General features: G+C 40.2%; 1 protein-coding gene across 3 annotated transcripts in view; it reads left to right on the forward strand.

Moving 5' to 3' along the window:
* The window catches only part of tns1b (tensin 1b), a 249357-nt gene that overhangs the window by 18038 nt on the left and 212738 nt on the right, over nucleotides 1–18581 (forward strand). The window contains exon 1 of one of the 3 annotated variants that reach the window (XM_034221408.1): nucleotides 12269–12389. The exons of the other annotated variants lie outside the window; for them this stretch is intronic. Coding sequence (XP_034077299.1) covers nucleotides 12375–12389 — 15 coding nt within the window. The 5' untranslated portion in view covers nucleotides 12269–12374. Of the gene's footprint in view, nucleotides 1–12268; nucleotides 12390–18581 lie in introns of those variants that run through there. 3 annotated transcript variants of the gene reach the window in all.

Below are 18581 nucleotides of genomic sequence, written 5' to 3' on the forward strand. Positions count from 1 at the left end.
CTACACCTTGAGTTAAGGATTTCAAGTCCACTCCCACTTAACATGCCTAGACAAGTTCCCACAGTTAAGACAAATAGAAATATACAAAGGACATTTTAAGGTGAGTGTCATCTTCTGTCATTCAAATACAGTAGATAGCCTTGTAGTTGCACTGTATAGGCAAATTGCTGTTTGACCAAAACTAGCAGCCTTTGAACTGTGAATAGTTCTGTGAGAGGATACAAAGTAGAGGCTACTGTGAGAGTAAAAATACTTTGGTTACTATTGTGATATCGCTTTTTATTCAAAATGAATCTGGTGAAGCAGATCAAGGATGCTTCTTGAGGTAGGATCCTTATTTAGAGTTGTCATTGAAATGCAAGTTGTTGGCAGTCACCCATTCAGAATATATTCATTTAGGTCATTTCTCTTTTTTTCCTTTTTCAAAAATAGCACAATACAATTAAAGTACGCAGAGAACTATAGCCATCCGCTGCCTTGTCGTGTGCCTTGGAGAAAAGGAAGAGGACCTTTTCAAGGAGTTTAGCGACGTAATTAAAAATCTTGAAATAAAATAAAATCCACGGGCACAGTGTAAAAACACAGGACAAAAGCACTGCTCTCTGTCAGCTACATTCTGAAGCATATTGCACTTTTGGCCACACCCCAATCAATAGTATCTTAGCAACGTTCAGCATGGATAGGTGTTGACAGCAATGGCATAGGAAAAGGATTGTGTAACATTTGAAAAGTGGCTTCTGCTCTTCACTTAACCAGTTCACATATTGTATGGAACCTGCTAAAAAGATGAGAAGGTACCCTAAAACTTGCATGGTTGTGATTGACAAAATCTGTCCACATGCATTTAAACACTAGGCAAAGTACTCAAAAGCACCTCTGTGTGTCTTCAGGACCACATTGCCATGACGACACACACATGCAGACTCAATAGGTGAAAACAATACCAGCGTTGCTTTAGCAGCTGGTAATAATGGCTCTGAATTCGCTAAGAGTGACAGTTTAAAAAGTATGCAGTTACCTAATTCATTATCTCTGATGCGCTAACCTATTATTTAATGTGCTTCAAAAAGGACATGAATATCGCCTTCATCAGTGACCGGTCCACCCAGGGTCTGACCATACGCTGGCAGCCATCGTGGTCCAGGGAAACAAATGAATGAGCATTCTGCGTTAAATGTGTTCATACTGTTTGAAATAATGACTGTCGGCAGTGTAAACATCTTTGTTACATCTTTTGTGAAATGGATGTGTGTGATCTGCAGACTGGTGGCCATTGAGAGTTTGTTTCTGTAGTTTTACAAAGACTTTACAGATGTTAGATATCTGCCACTGGTTTTAAATATGCAAAGGCCTCTAACTTCGATGTGATGGCAGCATGTATTTGCTGTGTCCCCATGTCCCATGGTAATATGGCTAATGAGTTTATTTATTATTTGTGGGGCAATTTACATTTGTGTTATTTATCTTTTTTTTCAAGATTGAAATGAAGCTCAGCGCAAGTTCTTTCAGGAAGACTGGGTGTATATACATTCACTCCGCAGCTGCATATAATCAGCTCATCACAGGCGTTCTCTTTAACCTATCACATTTCACCTCATTCTCCAGCAGCCAATCAACGAGCTGCAGCCAAACTATAAAATGGTTCTCCTCTCTCCTGCAGTCAGCTGTGATTTCAGGTGTTCATGCACCTTATCATATGGCATGTGTCAATAAATGTTCAAACTAAATGAATTCTCTCCTGATTGAAACATCATGTGTTGAAATAAACAACTGCAGTTCAAAATAAAAAGTGAATTGCCTAATATTCTTGTTGTGGAATCAATTAATTTCTTTCTTTAAAGGCAAAAACATGAAAAAGCTAAGAAAAAAAACTATTGAAAACAATATATTTGAAGCAACTTAATTTATAAATGGTTGTCAACTTAAAAACGTGTGTTCACAATGATGGTAATTAAGTACATACAACTTACAATTCCTTTTAAATCATGTGGTAAAACAAGTCGGAACAACTTAATCTTTTGAGTAGTCAACTTCAAAACTTGTGTTTATGCTACCAATTATTTAGTAAGTGGTAATTAAAAACACCTCTGATTGTAGAGGAAAAGCCTTCTCCCCTAACTCAAATAACTTTGTTGCTTTAAGACAATTTAATTAGAAGTTATCTTAACTCAATAAACATTGATGCAAACTGTTGCGTTGATTTTCTTTGTTGAGCCAAGGCATTTGTTTTTAGATTGTAAGTCTGCAAAAATCAAACACATCAGGGTGACAGTAAGTTGTTTGCTTCACATTCTCCCAGAGGCTGGCCAAACATTTGCATTTCCACAACTCTTTTATCTGCTTGGGAAAACCACGTGACAGTGTTTGCTCGATGTCTGGGTCGGTCTCTGCCATTTTGACTCGAGACATGAGAAGAATAAGGAAGATTGTGAAGACATTCCTTCTTTCAAACTGCGGCTTGTCGCCAAAACAACGACTTAGTTCTCTGTTTTATCTGGAGGCATCTGTCTAAAACACTCCAGGCCTTTTAAAGTAGTTCATAACTCCTTACAATAAGGTAAGACCTTAATGATACCGTCCCTTTCAACCAACAGATGGAGACACTGCCATTGACTTTTACTACCTTTTTAAAGTTGGATTTTTTGCATATTTCCTCACGAATGCCCATAGACGTCATAATTATTGCTACATAAAGTTGTTTTAAACGATGCATAACTTAGAATGTATACTAGGGTTTGTGTCTTGCTTTGTATACGTGTTGCGGTAGTTCTCTCTCTCTCTGTACCATTGCTGCCAATACATTTCCAAGGGTAATGTATCCAAAGAAACAACAACAACCCACCCAGCAACTCTCCTTACATTTGATTTAAATGTTGCTGAACTCTGATTGAAACACACAATTATGCGACCCCACCTTTTACAACTCAACCGGCCAATGTCAAACCATTGAAAAGCACTCAGTTCTTAGAAATGAGCTACATTTTCCCAACTTTGGCAGAAAATGTTCTGCTCATTTAGGACCATGTGGCCAATTGGAAAAAGCTGCAATTCAGGGTCTTTTGCAACGCCATTTTCTATAGACTCTAATTATTTTAGCCATTCATGGTGACAGGGATAAGTAAGAAAGGACAGCCAGTATGAAGATGTGACTGGAGCACAACATGACAGAAAAGTGAGTCTTTCTATGGTGGTTGGTTATTTTCTGATGAGCTCTTAAAAAAAGACACACACACACACACACACACACACACACACACACACACACACACACACACACACACACACACACACACACACACACACACACACACACACACACACACACACACACACACACACACACACACACACACACACACACTGGAGTCTTGTCGCCAGTCAAGCGTGATTCACATTTGCATAATGCCCGGCTAGTGGGCAGGCTCACCATCGCCATGGGTTACAGTTTGTGCCGTGAAGAACTTCAGCTCCGTGTTCAGTGGGTGTGTGGTGTCTGAAGCTGACAGGCGGTGCGTCCTCACTAACAACACCACACACAGACTTTTGTGTTACTATACTAGTAAAGACCCTGCTTGCTTCCTTACACCAATAAACCCTTAACTTGACCCTATGCTCTACCAGCTTTATCTGAATCTAAATGTAGCATAAACTTGAAGCAAATGTCTTTGTCATAAATCCGAATGCCATAATCATTATACTTTAAGCCCCCTGAGAGCAACTTGACCCTGGTCTTCTAAAAACTATGCTTACATACAACAAAACTGCATTGCCAATTACGTTTTGAGGGTTAGGGTTTATTTTGTTCCATATTCAATTTGATTTTGACATATCACAAATACGTTTCCAATCAGAGTAAGCATAAGTTCACGCAATAAAGGGGGAAACAGGAACGAGGAGACTTTTTTTCCCCCGGGTTGTATCAAAAGTCAACCTTGACATATTTTAACTTGTGCACAATAGCTAAGTATTGTAACAAACGTACGTATTTTAAGCCAAACCAAAGAGTTTTAGTGAACCCAATCAAGTATTTCAGCACCTAAACTTAGCAAATGATTTTTTTCCCTTTGTCTTTTTGTTTCAATTGGCAACATTAACGACATACAGTATTTAAAACTGCAAAGGTATTTTGGGTTCAAATATAATTCCTTTAAAACATAATGGAGAATGCAGATTATTTGTATGGTAGCGTAAATTGCTCAAAGAGCTGAGCTTTATCTTCAAATTCTGACTGCATAACCATGCTGTTAATGATCAATATTGCGACTTTAATGTGTCTGACAAAAATAAAGTAGTAAATGGAGAGTGTCACCTCAAGGCTGAGTTGGATTCCTCCATCTGACTTGGAGTCTGTTTCAACATGACATCATTTCCTCTTCTGTTAATGAGTTACTAAAACTCTAAACCTGTTACCCTTGCACGATCACGCTAGCCTTCTATGATTTTGAGTACAATCACGTGCGAAACATGACAAATCCACCTTCTTGAACACCAAAGTTCCCATAATGCATTTCTGAAATGGGCCAGGAATGCCTCCCAGAAATCCTCACTTGAGAAGTATTTGTTAAACTTGTTATACCATGGGGAAGATTCAGTCATCTGGCTAGGAGAGATATTTTGTTGTCTGCGTTGTTTTATTTATTACCAAAAATACGTAAACCAGGATCAATTGCAAAAACCGAATGCCTTGAGCTTTCTATTTCTTTATTAATGAGCACTGACATTTGATGCAGCTGTTTAAACTTGTTGGCACTTATTCATGTTTTACAAAAAATCAGTCTGTCTTTATAAGTCAACCCTGGAGGATGTAGGGACGAAACCATATATCTTCAAGGATTCTTTTTCTATCGTTCTTAAAAATCTAACTGCACTATTTAACAGACTAGACTTCATGCACTCCCAAAGGACATTAACATCTGTTAGTGTTTCTTGGAAATACTCAAAGAGATGATTGAACTTTGTTCAGCTAAATAATGATGTGTTTTAGGAACTTGGTGAGGAGCTTGCCTCTATCAAGAGGGTTCATTTGAGGAGCCATTTCCATGTTTACAGCCTGGCTAGCTTTAGCCATGTTCTAGCCCTATCATAGGAAGGAAGTCATATAGTCAGTTATTTCTTAAATTGATCCTGACACTTGGTGATGGTGGGGAAAAGAGACCAGCAGGGGGCAGTCAGTATTGTGATGTGTTGGTGCAGCAAGCCTGAAACTGTTCTATGTTCTGAAGAAACGACTTGCTGTAATGTGATGTTCATGAGGTTTAATCACAAATGACAAGTGTGAGGTCATGCAACATGCGCTTCCAATTTAAAGCCATGCATCTGCCTTATTCCCTGCACACATGGCAGGGAGGAGTACTAACACCACACACACACACACACACACACACACACACACACACACACACACACACACACACACACACACACACACACACACACACACACACACACACACACACACACACGCACACGCACACGCACACGCACACGCACACGCACACACACACACACACACTTCAGACACTCCTTTGGCAGCAGCGTTCACCAAGCTCTCACTCATGGCTTAGCACTTTGAGGAGCGATAACAATCGGCCAGAAAGTAAACCCCCCCCCCGTGTTAAAACCTAAGCACACAACCCACACTTTGATCCAGCTGAGGGGGGTTTGGGAGGCTTTAGGAAGAATGAGCCCTATATGGTTTGGGCTCAGGGCTTTCACAGTGTTTACAATAGAGACACAGTTAGGATCCCTTTATCTACACACACATACCTGGACAGAAACTCACCTGGCTGCTAACAGTTATCAATTATTAGTGGTTTCTAGTCATTTTCTGACATGTGGTTGTTACCCATTGCTAATCACGAGGGATATTTCTGGCCTTTTTATTATCGTGTTCAGAATCATATTGTCTTTGGTAATGCAAGTGGCATACAGGCAAGGGGTGGGATTTTTTTTAAAGAAGTTCAACTACAACTCTCATAATAAAGTAAAAACAATACAATCAGTTAGACCCATTAAAACCACCATTTTTGAACCCATAGCCAGTACAGCATAAAAGCCTGTATTGTATTATATCAGGCTTTTAATCTCGAGCCCTGGCATAGCTGACGTATTATGGTACCATTGATGCAATGCTTTAAAATCAATGTTGTTGCTTATCATTGACAAATGCAACAGTTGCATAATGTAAACAAAGTGGCAGTGAAATAGTTTGAATTCTAAAAATAAATAAAAGGTTGGTAGGATCAGGACATCAATGTTGTCAACGCTGGAAAATAATAAATGATCATTTGATGGCAGTTTCTGACGTGGACAAAGTCATTTTTTTCATAAATACTCATAAAGACATGTACGTACATTCAAATAAATGTTAGGACTTCAAGATATTGCTTCAGTATGGACTACACATGTATTTCAATTGTTTCACTTCATACAGATTTTTTGAATGTATTTTGTGTGATTCGGTAATGATGAATATTTGTGGTAGGATTGATCTCTGAACTTTTAAAATGTGTGTTTTTGTGTGTGTGCTGCTAATAAGCCCTTGTCAGAGGGAAGCAGGCTGCCACTGTGTCTCCAGCAATGTCAACATCACTTCTTTCTTCAAACCCTTGTAAAAGCTGTGTTGAAAGGAGAAGAGTCAACTGGAAGAATGTTAATGTCAGATGCTTGTGTTCCTTACCCTGCATGCTCTGCTTCCTGCGTCTCCTCCTCGGCTGGCTCATGGACGAGTGGCAATGAATCTGTCAGGTCTTGAGGTGGTCCCCTTTAAGAGCCTTTTTAAAAAAACGGTTTTGCTGGGAGTATATTGGTTAGGGGACCCGTTGCAAAGGGGCAACCTCTTCACCTGAGCTGCCATTACCTCATGTGTATAGCTTCATTCAACAGTTTGGTACAGTAGTTGGGGAAATGCAAACATTTAAAAAAAAGTTCTGAACCACAACATTTGAAAAATAAATCAATTCTGCTATCAATATACTTAAAATGCATTTATTCACTTAGAATGGCAATACTGTACATAACCTTTTGCTTTAACCTACTATTATAACATGTATGTTGATGGTATTTAATGTCTGTAAAATAATGACATCATTGACATTTAGATTGATAAACCCTGCTTCACAATGCTATTTAGTCGTTGGGTTGCATTTGACTTTCAAAATAAAAGCCCTAGACATATATACTGCACCACTACCTACCAGAGAGCAATTGCCGCCAAACAACTCAACAAAATAACAGCTATGTAAAATGTCTAAAAGTAGCGATCTGTGCCCAAATTCCACTTGAAATTCGATTGTCTTTTTTTTCAAATACATTCTGAAACGGTCCAAATTTAAAACTGTCGTGATGTTAAGCCACAGCAGAATAGATGTTTATGAACATACATGAACATGTACAAGGTTAAGGATTGCAACTTTGAATGCATCTCGGTAAACAAAGCTGTGATCCTTCACATTTAAAATAAATACACAATCTTTCATTGCTTTTCCTGAACTTCCTGTCCGAATTAGTGTTGTCAGTGTGAGTGATCTGATTACACGTAAATGTGCTTACCTCGTGCTATTTCCTATTTTTTCACGGCCATTTTGTGTCAAGAGCATTTTGTTATGACATCATCAGAAGATGAAATTGGCATCCATCTGCTGATGATGTCATAACCTGACGGCTTTGATGATGACCTCATCGTGACCTCATCGTGACCTCATCGTGACCTCATCTGCTCACGATGAGGTCACGATGAGGTCATCATCAAAGCCATTGGCATTCTGAACATGTGTGCAGGTCAAACGGATTGACTTCATACACTTACTTCCACGGAAACCTACATTCACCATAGGAACAATACAGTCCCATACAGACAACAAGTCTACTCAAAACATTTACCGTCTTCTACAAAGAATACGGTCTTGCACAAACACACTTTCATTATTCTACCTACGCTCAATTCAAGACTAAAACAGACTTGTGCCATGGCTGGAATAATGATCCCAGCAGTGTGTGAGCAGGTGAGCTGCAGACAGGAGAAGGAGCAAGCCGCCCAGAGGCTCACAGAGGCCCGAAACACGCTGGGCAGCAGAAATACTGCATTGGAAGCGGGTATTAAACACTGGGAGTTCCTATATGGACTTCTGGACAAGCATACACGTGTCCTGGCAGAGAAAAACAAGCACTTTGAGGTGAATTGGCCTAAACACGAGAATATGTTGAATACCAGGATCCAGCAAAGGGACAGTGTAATCAGGGGTCTGACAGAAGCCAACAAGATCCTGTCGAGAGAAAATGCCGACTTGGTGGGAAAAGAGCAGAGCTGGCAGGATCAGACCCGCCACATGGACGCTGCAATCGTGCGTCTGAACAAGGAGAAGGAGCTTCTCTTCCAGAAGCTTGCAGTGACCACAAAGAAATACAATGTACTCATCGTGGAATCTTTGGCTGTGGAAGCAGACATGAGTCCAATGGTCCTGCAAGAGGAAAAGCAGTGTCCAGAGTCAAACATCAGGACAAGCCATACAAGGAATGAGGAAGATAAAAAGTCACTGGCAGAGAAGTTCAGAAGAGACATGGCTGAGAAAAAAGAAAGCTGGGCTTCTCTAACCAAACTCATGAAGGAGAAACTCCAGAAGATTGAGGACAAGAAGACGCATCTGGAGGAAATGCCCACAAAGGTCCTGCCTGAGAAGCAAGAAAGCTTGGCAGAGGAAGTCAACTTGAAGTCTGAAGTCCTCAAACTGGAGGAGAAGGTCACTGAGGACTCGGCTGTGAAACAACATAGCGTGGAGACAGTAGTGGTGACAGAATTAAAACAGGAGGAGACGTCCACAAAGGACCTGGTTGACAAACCAAATTGCTCTGAGATGAAAGTCACGAAGATGATCGAAGTGAAGGAGATGGAGGACAGCCTGGCCAATGAAGACCACAGCTGTGGAACCAAAGAGCTGGAGGATGAGAGGAAATACCTGGAAGAGTTCCCCTACTTACCGGCGACCAGAGCAAGACGGGCCGTGCCGCAGGACCAGGAGAGCAGACGGCAGGATACACTTAACTTGGCAGCAGCGGTGGGGACGGTAGTAAAAGAAAGGACATATGAAATAAAGTCCACAAAGGACCTAGTTAGGAAACCAAATAGCTGGGAGATGAAAGTCACACCGACGGAGATGAAAGTAACAGAGGTGGGGGACAACCTGGCCAATGAAGACCAGAGCTGCGAAAGCAAAGTGAAGAAGGGGGAGGATGAGGAGAAGGACCAGGAGGAGTTACCCCACTTGAAGAAGACCCAGGCAGGAGAGGCAAGGCTGCAGAAAAAGATAAGAAGAAAGGAGAAAAAACAAGAGAGGAGACGAGACAAGGAGAATGCAGGCCGCTGCTAGTTGTTCATGACAACAGTAGCTCCCTTTTATCCCCCCTTTTCCCCTCTCTTCGCCTCTCTTCCCCTCCCTCAACCCTCCTTCATCTTCCTCACCCCACCTCCACCTCATGCCCGTCTTTCATGTGCCCTTCTTCCTTCCCCTCTCTATAATATGTTTGCATTGGGGTTTCTCCTGGAACGCAGGTTTTCCCACTTTATATCCAGAGGCATTTCTTATGCCTCTGGATGTAAACAAAAAAACACAGTTAAAGAAATACCTCCATCCACCTCAACTCCCTGCCTCTGCCCACCCGTCTCCCTCACCCACTGCCCACCCGTCTCCCTCACCCACTGCCCACGACTTGCAATAAGTGCAAAAACCATAGAGATTCCAACTCCGAACAACAAAAAGTGCAGATATATTGACTTCAAGCAAGTCATTCTGACCTGAAGTGAATATATCTGCACTTAGTGTTGGTGCTGGTGAATTAGATACAAGTCCTAAATTAACTTTTTTAATTAACTTTTTTATTTATTTGTATTGTATTGCCAAGGTACAAAAAGCCAGGCATTAAAGTCAGATATATGCATTTTCATTGAATACAAATAAACTAAAGCATTTCATTAAAACTTAAAAAGTCTATATTCAATGTCTCCACCTCACTTAAACATAAAGAGTACATACATTGTTATATGATATTTTGTTGACTAGAAAGTTCAAGTACTGCAAAATGTGAATAATAGACTGTCGTTTAAAGGGCTGCCTGCGACTCAAACATGTGCTCGTCGAACAGCAGTCGTCAATTCAGGCGATTAGTCGACTAATCGTCGCACGTTTATGATATATCATTATTATTATTGAACTGATGAAGTTAAACTTTATTATTGAAAAATCCCACAAGATGTCCGGTAATTACAAGTTCAGTATCGTTAACTTCAATATTTGTTATTGTCTTTAAATAAAAACCTTTAGCTGTATAAACCCCACTATCAATTAAAAACGTTGCTTAGTGCTCAAAACTGAATATAGAGATTTTTTGAAAACTGATTACATAAATATTATTAAGTAACTATAACTCATGTACACATTTCAAGTAAACATTATAAAACACTTTCACCCAGACCATTTAAATGCAATTCACTGTTTTATTAAGTAACCATAAACCATTTACCAAAGAACAAAAAATATATATATATTGTTTGCCAAATAATTCACTTTTAAATAATAAACACCTTAAAACTGTGCAAAATACTTTGAGAAATGTCCAGTGACATATTTTGAACCATCACTTATGAGCAGTGTTGGGACTAACGCGTTACAAGTAACGCTTTACTGTAACGTCGCAATTTTTGGCAGTAACTAGTACTCTAGCGCATTACTTTTTACATTCAGTAACTCAGTTACCGTTACTACATGGTCCGTTACTGCGTTAGTTTTTTTATATAGTCAACAGCCAGGCGAACAGAGATGAGAACTGTACTTAAGTACAGTACTTGAGTAAATGTACTTTGATACTTCCTGTGTCACATGCGGAGATGGGCTGTGGGCGTGTTTGTGTTGTTTACTAACAAGACTATCATGGCGGCGGCGGAGCTCAAGTCTAGTTTCTCCACCTGGAGATATTCTCACTATTTCACTTTTGTCGAGCACAAAGAAAAGAAAGTTTTAGTTAAATGTAAGTTGTGTCTTGGCGGGTCAAAGATCCTATCTACTGTCCAAACCAGTAATTCAAATCTCTTAAAACATCTGCAAAAACAACATGCTACGAAGCTAGTAGCTAAGACCACAGAGACTCAGCCGACGCCACTCCACCTCCACCTAAGCAACAGCGGCTGGATTTTAACCAAGGGACTGCTAGCCAGGGAAAAGTGGATAAAGCCATTGCACGGTATGTTGTAGAACACATGCAGGCTATTGCTACAGTGGAGTCACCCGCTTTCAGGGAGCTAGTTAGCATGATAGCATGTCCGGGCGGCACACGGCATATGGGACGGAAAACTTTTTCCAACTACCTGGAGAAAGAATATACAAAAATGGAAAGCCAGCTAATATCGATGCAATCCAGATTGCATATAATGCATGTCAAGTTGATCAACAGATTGTATTATTCTCCAATGCAATAACAGTACTGAAATGAAGGCTATAAGGGCATTAATGGTAGCCCTTTTAACAAGTAACGAAAGCGTTACTGTTCACAGTAACGCATTACTTTGGGGTTTAAGTAACTAGTAAATTACCGCGTTACTTTTGACATGAAGTAACTAGTAATGGTAACTAGTTACTGTTTTTCAGTAACTAGCACAACACTGCTTATGAGTGAACACAATGTTACCTGGAACAGTTGTGCTCATTCATTGACCACACGGACCACAGACCCAATACATATAGAAGTATCAAAGAATGTATGGTCAAATGTTTTCCATACTATTTTACACATCTATACAAATACTGTACGATAACACATTCAAACCAACTGCTCTCTGGTGCCGTGAAACATGGCAGCCTCTTCGCTTTGACACCTCTCCATACAAAATGTGTGCAGGACCTTATGTGTATAGGTCCTGTGAATGTGTGTATTTATACTTATATATTAATACAAACTTTTTCTTTGATCGAAACCTGGGAGCAACCGGGGAAGTTCTTTGCTAACAGAGAATCACAACAAAATTGTCAGCAAAAGCAAGTCCACTCTGTTGAGGACTTTTACTCTGACCTTGGCTAAGGGAACTAAACATCTCAGCGAGCAAACACCAGCCCCTGGTATTGTCACTTTCCATGGTATGATCTCCTGACACGGGCTTTCCATAGTGTGTCTGTGTGCGCGTTTCCTCTCCTCCTGCTAACAATGCAGCTCAGGAAGTGTGTCAGGATAAGGGCCAGACTGCTAGGCTCTTTTTGGCCAGTGCATCCAACTTTGAGGGGCAATAACATTGTACTTGTTAATCCCACAAAAGCTGGTTCAGTGTTGAAGAAAGCTGTGGATCTGTGAAAAGGAATTACTGCCCCAGGTGTCTTCAAAGAGCCTCTGCGATGTCCCTCTGGCTGGTGAGTGTTGTTGCAACATGTCGTTTTGAACCGCGGGTGGTCAGGGATTCGCTCCCATGTCGAGGTCATTCCAACCCAGCACGCAAAACTTTGAGGCTTAGTTCAAAAACTCTGCTGATGGTTTTGCTCATTTTTGGTTATAAATATGCATTACTACAATACATGTTACTTCAAACCACTTTCTGAGGACAGTTTGAAATTGATTTTCACATTTTTTTGGCTGTAGCTGTTCTTTTTTTTCTTCTTTCAACCCTTTTTTTGATCTGATTTGCCTAGCTAAGCCTTACATATTGATAAAATGTGACTGTGCTTTTGTTGATATGCTTTAGATATCATCATATTGATAAGATCTGATGCTGTAGATCACTACTGTTGGTCTTGACCTACTAAAACAGACAGACAATATGCCCTTATGAATTGGTTTTCACATGGTGATTCCTTTAGTATTACTGTTAATATACTAGGTTATATATTCTGTTGCTGGTCCCTAAAAGAGACTTCAGCCTGGGCTAAGAATTGGTGGATAGCTGGTGTTTAAATGGATGATTAATAAAGCGTGAAAAGTGTGATGCGATTCGTTAGCTTCTGTGCTTATTGCTGAGATTTACTTGCTTGATATATACAGTATATTCAATTACAGTGAATACAACATATTGAACCTCAAGCAAAGAAATGTATACTTATCCTTAAACTCTGAGATGTTGTTATATTCATGGTCAATGCTCCAAAAAGGCCATATAAGGGTACCTGTTCAGCCCCATATGTGGGCAAGTGTCACCAGAGCATAATGCTGCCTCAGACAGTAAGAGTGAATGCATTGACATGAAGTAAGACTCTTAAAAACGTATTGTAAAAAGTGAAGTAAGTGATATCTCACACATAAACAACTAATAAGACTGGACCGAAACCCGACTCTGAGGCAGTGGGTGGGACCATTTCCAAACAAGATCAGATAAGATATACTTTGGACCTTTTTTCATTGCAGCAGCATGAAAAACTAAGTATTGCACATCATTAGAAATTACAAAAAGAGTAGAAAATAAACAATTAAACAATATAAACATCTAAAAATAGAAGATAAAACAGTACTAAAAGAGTAAAAAAAAGTTGAACGTGAGTATACAAATATGTGGCATTGGGATATATATTTTTGAAACCCTCTGGAGCAGAGAGAGGAGCTGTGGATTATTGTTATTGGTTAATGCATCTGTTTCTTAGGGTCAAAAACACTAAACTCACAACTTCAAATGAAAGCGTTTAGTTTATTTAATAAAAGAGCACATGTTCAATGTGAAAAGTGACAGTAGATATAGATTAGTTGCAGTTTGGTTCCATATATATATAAAAAATAAATTATTTAAAAAAAAAGAATTATAATTTATTTTCTTTTTTTATACACCTTGAATTTCAGGGGGGGCGCGGGGCTCCGTTGGCGGGGCACAGCGCCCCTCCAAGACAATGGTAGGGGAAACACTGCATACACACACACACAGAACAATTTGACACATTTCCCGCTCTTATGTGCCCATCCCCCCACATGGATCACACCTGGCACACGCAGTACATGTTCAGTGTCTGTTCTTTGTATATTTACTGCAGTTTTTCATGTATACCAGTAGTCTGATACAATATTTACAGTTTGAAAGGGTGTTAAATGGAATTTGGTGATGATTAATGGTTTTGTAAGGGGTGGGGGGGGGGGGACGAAGACAATAGGAGGGTTAAACAGGGTTATGGCTGTTGGCAGGAATGTTTTCCTGTATCTGTCCTTGTGACAGCGGAGCTGCAGCAGTCTGTCCAGCTGCTGGTGGAGAGGGGGGGGGTTCACTGAACAATTACTGAAAGGTAGTTTCTGTGCCTAAATATTCCAATAAGTAGTACATTGGCAAGTCATAAAGATGATATGGTTGGAGGTATATTAATTTTGCATTTTTTAGTTTTTAGTTTTGTTATATTGGTATCATATTTGAACTGAATCTTTTGTGTGAAAATGATTACTTGTATGTGCCATTAAAGAAAGAAAATGGTGTTTCTTGGATAAACTTCCAAGACAAGCATGGAAATGATACATAGGATAATGTCAAAAATATTTTGTTAATAGTGTTTTTGAAATACAACACATAAAAGTGGTATACGGTAACTGAGGATTCTTTGTAACTGGCATTCATCTTTACCAATGGTGCTCTGCATTGAGGTCTCTAATTGGAGGGTCTAAAGTGGTTTAAGAGACACTTTCTGTCTTTTGTATTTGTATTTTCCTCCGGACAGTGTAGTGAACACTTAATGGAGATGAAATGCTTTTCATGCCATCTTAAATGAAAGCTGTTGTTTGTCTCTTAACCTCACACAATACCCTTACGGGCTAAACACTTTCCCTTATGTGGTTGACTCCGTTTGACCTCAGAGACGGTCTCTATTTGCCCATATGTCTCTCTCAGTGTCTCTTTTGTCCTGTCCTCTGATGTGGAAGTGTCACTCTTGGAGGTGTCCTGACAGCTAATTACTTTATAGCGGCGCATCATGCAATAACTTTCACCGTGATGACTGTTTTACAGGGGGCTGTGCGCCTGTCACTGGGGGTGGGCCCACGTCTGTCATTGACTCTTGTGCAATGGTCAGCTGGTCGACTGTTATGCAAAAACAGGAAGGAGCCCACCAGACATCTTTAATTAACCTTTATTTAACCTATAGTGCAGCCTTTATTAATGTTGACTATCAAATCATTGGAAGCTTTGAAATAGGGGACATGTGTACTTAATGGGTGTTCTGCAGTGTTTTACCAAGTGACGAAAGACAGAGCTGGCACTATGCTGGGCCTTCATACCTTGTCATCACCTTGGCCTACATCCTGTTCATTTCTGCCCTGTCGGGGCTTTTATGAGGCAGCCGATGACTGTTAGGGGTCTTTGGTGTTTGAGGCCAGTTGATAATTGCAGCGTGAAAGGTGAAAAGGTCACTGTGGGTACTTTGTGTTTGGGGTGTGCTTCTGTAGATTTTAATTAAAGCTTAAATAGATCTCCCACTGTCCTTTGGCCTTTGAATTTACTCCCTGTATTTTCACTATATTCACCTCTGATTTATTGGTACCGTAGAGGTTACCAAAAATGTGTGATCAGATACATTGTGAGTTCTCTGTGTCCTCTTGTGACGCAATATTCTTTATCTCACCTATTTCCACATGAATCTCTCACACTTAAAGTGGAGCATTTTGTGCCTCTTCTGTGACATGTTCACATGCTTTCATGTGAAATGCTGTCGGAGAGAAACTCTCTGTGGAGGGAACACAGGGGTTTGAGCCTTTGCAGACCATTTACTTGCTCAAGAAACTACTGTATATAACACACTACAGGAAAGGGAAAACCCCAAAAAGCAGAATAGGGACCCTTTAATCTGAAACTTGGGATCTCAGTTAATAAATACAACATCATGTTTGCAGAACAACAATTAAAACATTTCCACATTTGACCATTGCATGGCATGAAATTCTGAATCTTATTTATCGTTTCTCACCAGACAACATTGTTTCAGTATCACTTGCAGGCAGTCACTCAGATTTGAACCTGTGCCTGGGAGGATTTGTAGTCCTTTGTTCTTCCTCCTCCTGTCTAAAGAAGCTCTGGGTTAACAGCCTGGATTATAGTTTATGTCAAAGCAGGATTTGTATTGGGCATTCCATTCGGTCACCAATCCAGACTTACATTTCCCATGATTACCTATCCTATGATTTGCCAAAACTGTTTCCATCTGCTGACTAAAGATATTCTCTTTGCTATGTTCAAAGATGAAATGAGCTTCCACTTAATTCCCCTTGGCTCTTTGCCATAAGGTTCCATTCACCAAGCTTGCAATCGCCTTGGATCAATAGTGGGAGGGACAGGAGATAATTGGTGCATTAATCACAGCCACTTTATTAGGGGGAGGGGGGAGGGGGGCAAAAACATGAAGTGCAATATTTGAACAAATGAGACTCCAATGCAAATGTTATTTTTGGCTATTAGTTGAATTGAATTGAAATGTGTCTCGCCCTTGTAGCAGTGACAACTAAAAGACTCTGGATATAGTCTCTGCGGTATGAATATATTATGCGCTGTAACATACTGCAGCATGCACATACACCGGCTGCATGATGTCATTAAGGCTCAGCTAAATCGTGGCACTCTGCTATTGACGGCTGAAATATGTGTGCATTGATCTGCAGTGTAATATGGCTTTGACTAATGGCATTAAGTAAAACTCTGTCCAGTGCGACGTTTTTACTGTTCAATTGATATTCAACAGAAACCTGAATAAACATTGATAATATAACTTCTTCTTAGAGATAACCTTAGTCTAGACAGATCTGAAGCATTTCTTTATTGATGCTTTTAGAATGTTATTGATGGGTAATATCAAATTGAATTGATGGGTACCACCATATGTGACCAAAACATCTGTCAGCCCCCCATTAAAACCATGACCGGCCACTTCCCCTCTTATTCTCTCAGCAACAATGACCCTTACCTCCCTGACCCCTCGCCTGGTTTCCTAGAATGGACACCAGACCTGACGTTGCCAGATTGAGACTTGAAACCGGCCCATTGTTTGCACTGCAGAGAGGCAGGAAGTGCGCATGATGTTGTATTCTCTCTTTAACTTTTCTGTCACTTTGCCATTGTTGTGTAATCTTCTCAAACGGGAATGCATCAGAGTGATCTAGTTAGTAGTGAGGCTATGCTGAAACCAGCTTCACCTTCCCCAAAGTATCTGTGAGCTGCACAGAACATTGTCTTACTGCTCTAAAGCTGACCATGATTTGGTGAATGTTACATAGATGATACCGTTAGTTATTCTCTCCAAGGGCCTTGTCACATCACTCTTATCAAGAAATCACAATGGAATATCAACCATATATAAGGTACATTGGTATGTGCTTTCTTATAATTACAGTTGTGACTTTTCCTTATTTAAACTGAATGTACGGCTCAACTTAATTCAACGTTGCTCAATATCGTTTTTCACTGTGGATAGTACCCCCTCAATGTAGGATAGGTAGCTAAACAACACTGCATAACAATACTGTAGAACCAGCTTCAATGCAAAACTTGTAGAATTATTTATTAAAAAACCAAACAGGTCTTCACTTGGTAGTGTTGCGGCTGCCATATTTTTAAATCTTTGAGTGAAATAAAGTTTTCTTTTGCATTTCATGCTCACATTCCTATTTAAATATTCAGGGATTGCACAGGATGCCCAATGTCATGTAAGTGATGACCATAGGTGATGACCCTACCTGACCAATCAGTGGTCTGCACTGTTAAACTCCACCTTCTTGTATCCGTGTAGCTTGCTTGGAAACAAGATCAAATGCAAAAGCTTCCAAATATGCTACATTTTTATAGAAATGTTGTTTTTAAGACTGCCTGTATTTTTTATTTGATTTAAATCGAGATAATACACCCAAAAAAAAGCTTTTTATTGATCCAAAACTCGACCCAAAGCCGTCTGAATTTCTGACATGTAATTCCCAGCAGCCTCCGCGCGCGTGACGTAATAGTGGCCAAACAGTCTCTGGACCAAATATCCAGAGTCTGCAGTCTCGGTCACATGTTTTTCGAAAAGAAAACTGAATTAACATGGGTTATTGTTGTGCTTTTTGTTGTACGAACGGTGCGGGATCTGGGAGAGTTTTTCATGTATTTCCCAAAGACCAAATCATCCGCAAAAAATGGATTTTTTTTAGTGAATCGTGTTGGATGGCAACCGACAAAATGGAGCAAGTTGTGTTCTGACCACTTCGCGTGTAAACCTGAAACCCGGAGCCGTCCCCTCCATATTTCAGCACAAGAAACCACTGAAAGAACGAAAGAGCCGGGCGATGCAGAAACGCCAAAGAAAAAAAAACCTAAAAAACAACTTTTGATTAGATTTCAAAGCGCACGGAGCACAGCAGATAACGCAGATAACGGAATTGCAGTTTTATTGCTTATAGAGGTGGGCACCGTTAGATTCTGTGTCTTTACGATCATAAACAATGTGTTGGATGTGGAGCTAGGATAAGTAATAAGGGCGCTAGGAGTGATTTCGGTGCAGTAATAGGTTAGCATTTTTCGCTCGGGGCTAATTCACTGTTAGCATTGTAGTTTATCTGCAGCTCATTCATCGCTCCTCCACTCATAACGGTACGTCCACACAGCAGCTTTACGGCCCGTACAC

The sequence above is a fragment of the Gymnodraco acuticeps genome, unplaced genomic scaffold (genome assembly GCF_902827175.1).
Source record: "Gymnodraco acuticeps unplaced genomic scaffold, fGymAcu1.1, whole genome shotgun sequence".
Taxonomy (NCBI): Eukaryota; Metazoa; Chordata; class Actinopteri; order Perciformes; family Bathydraconidae; genus Gymnodraco; species Gymnodraco acuticeps.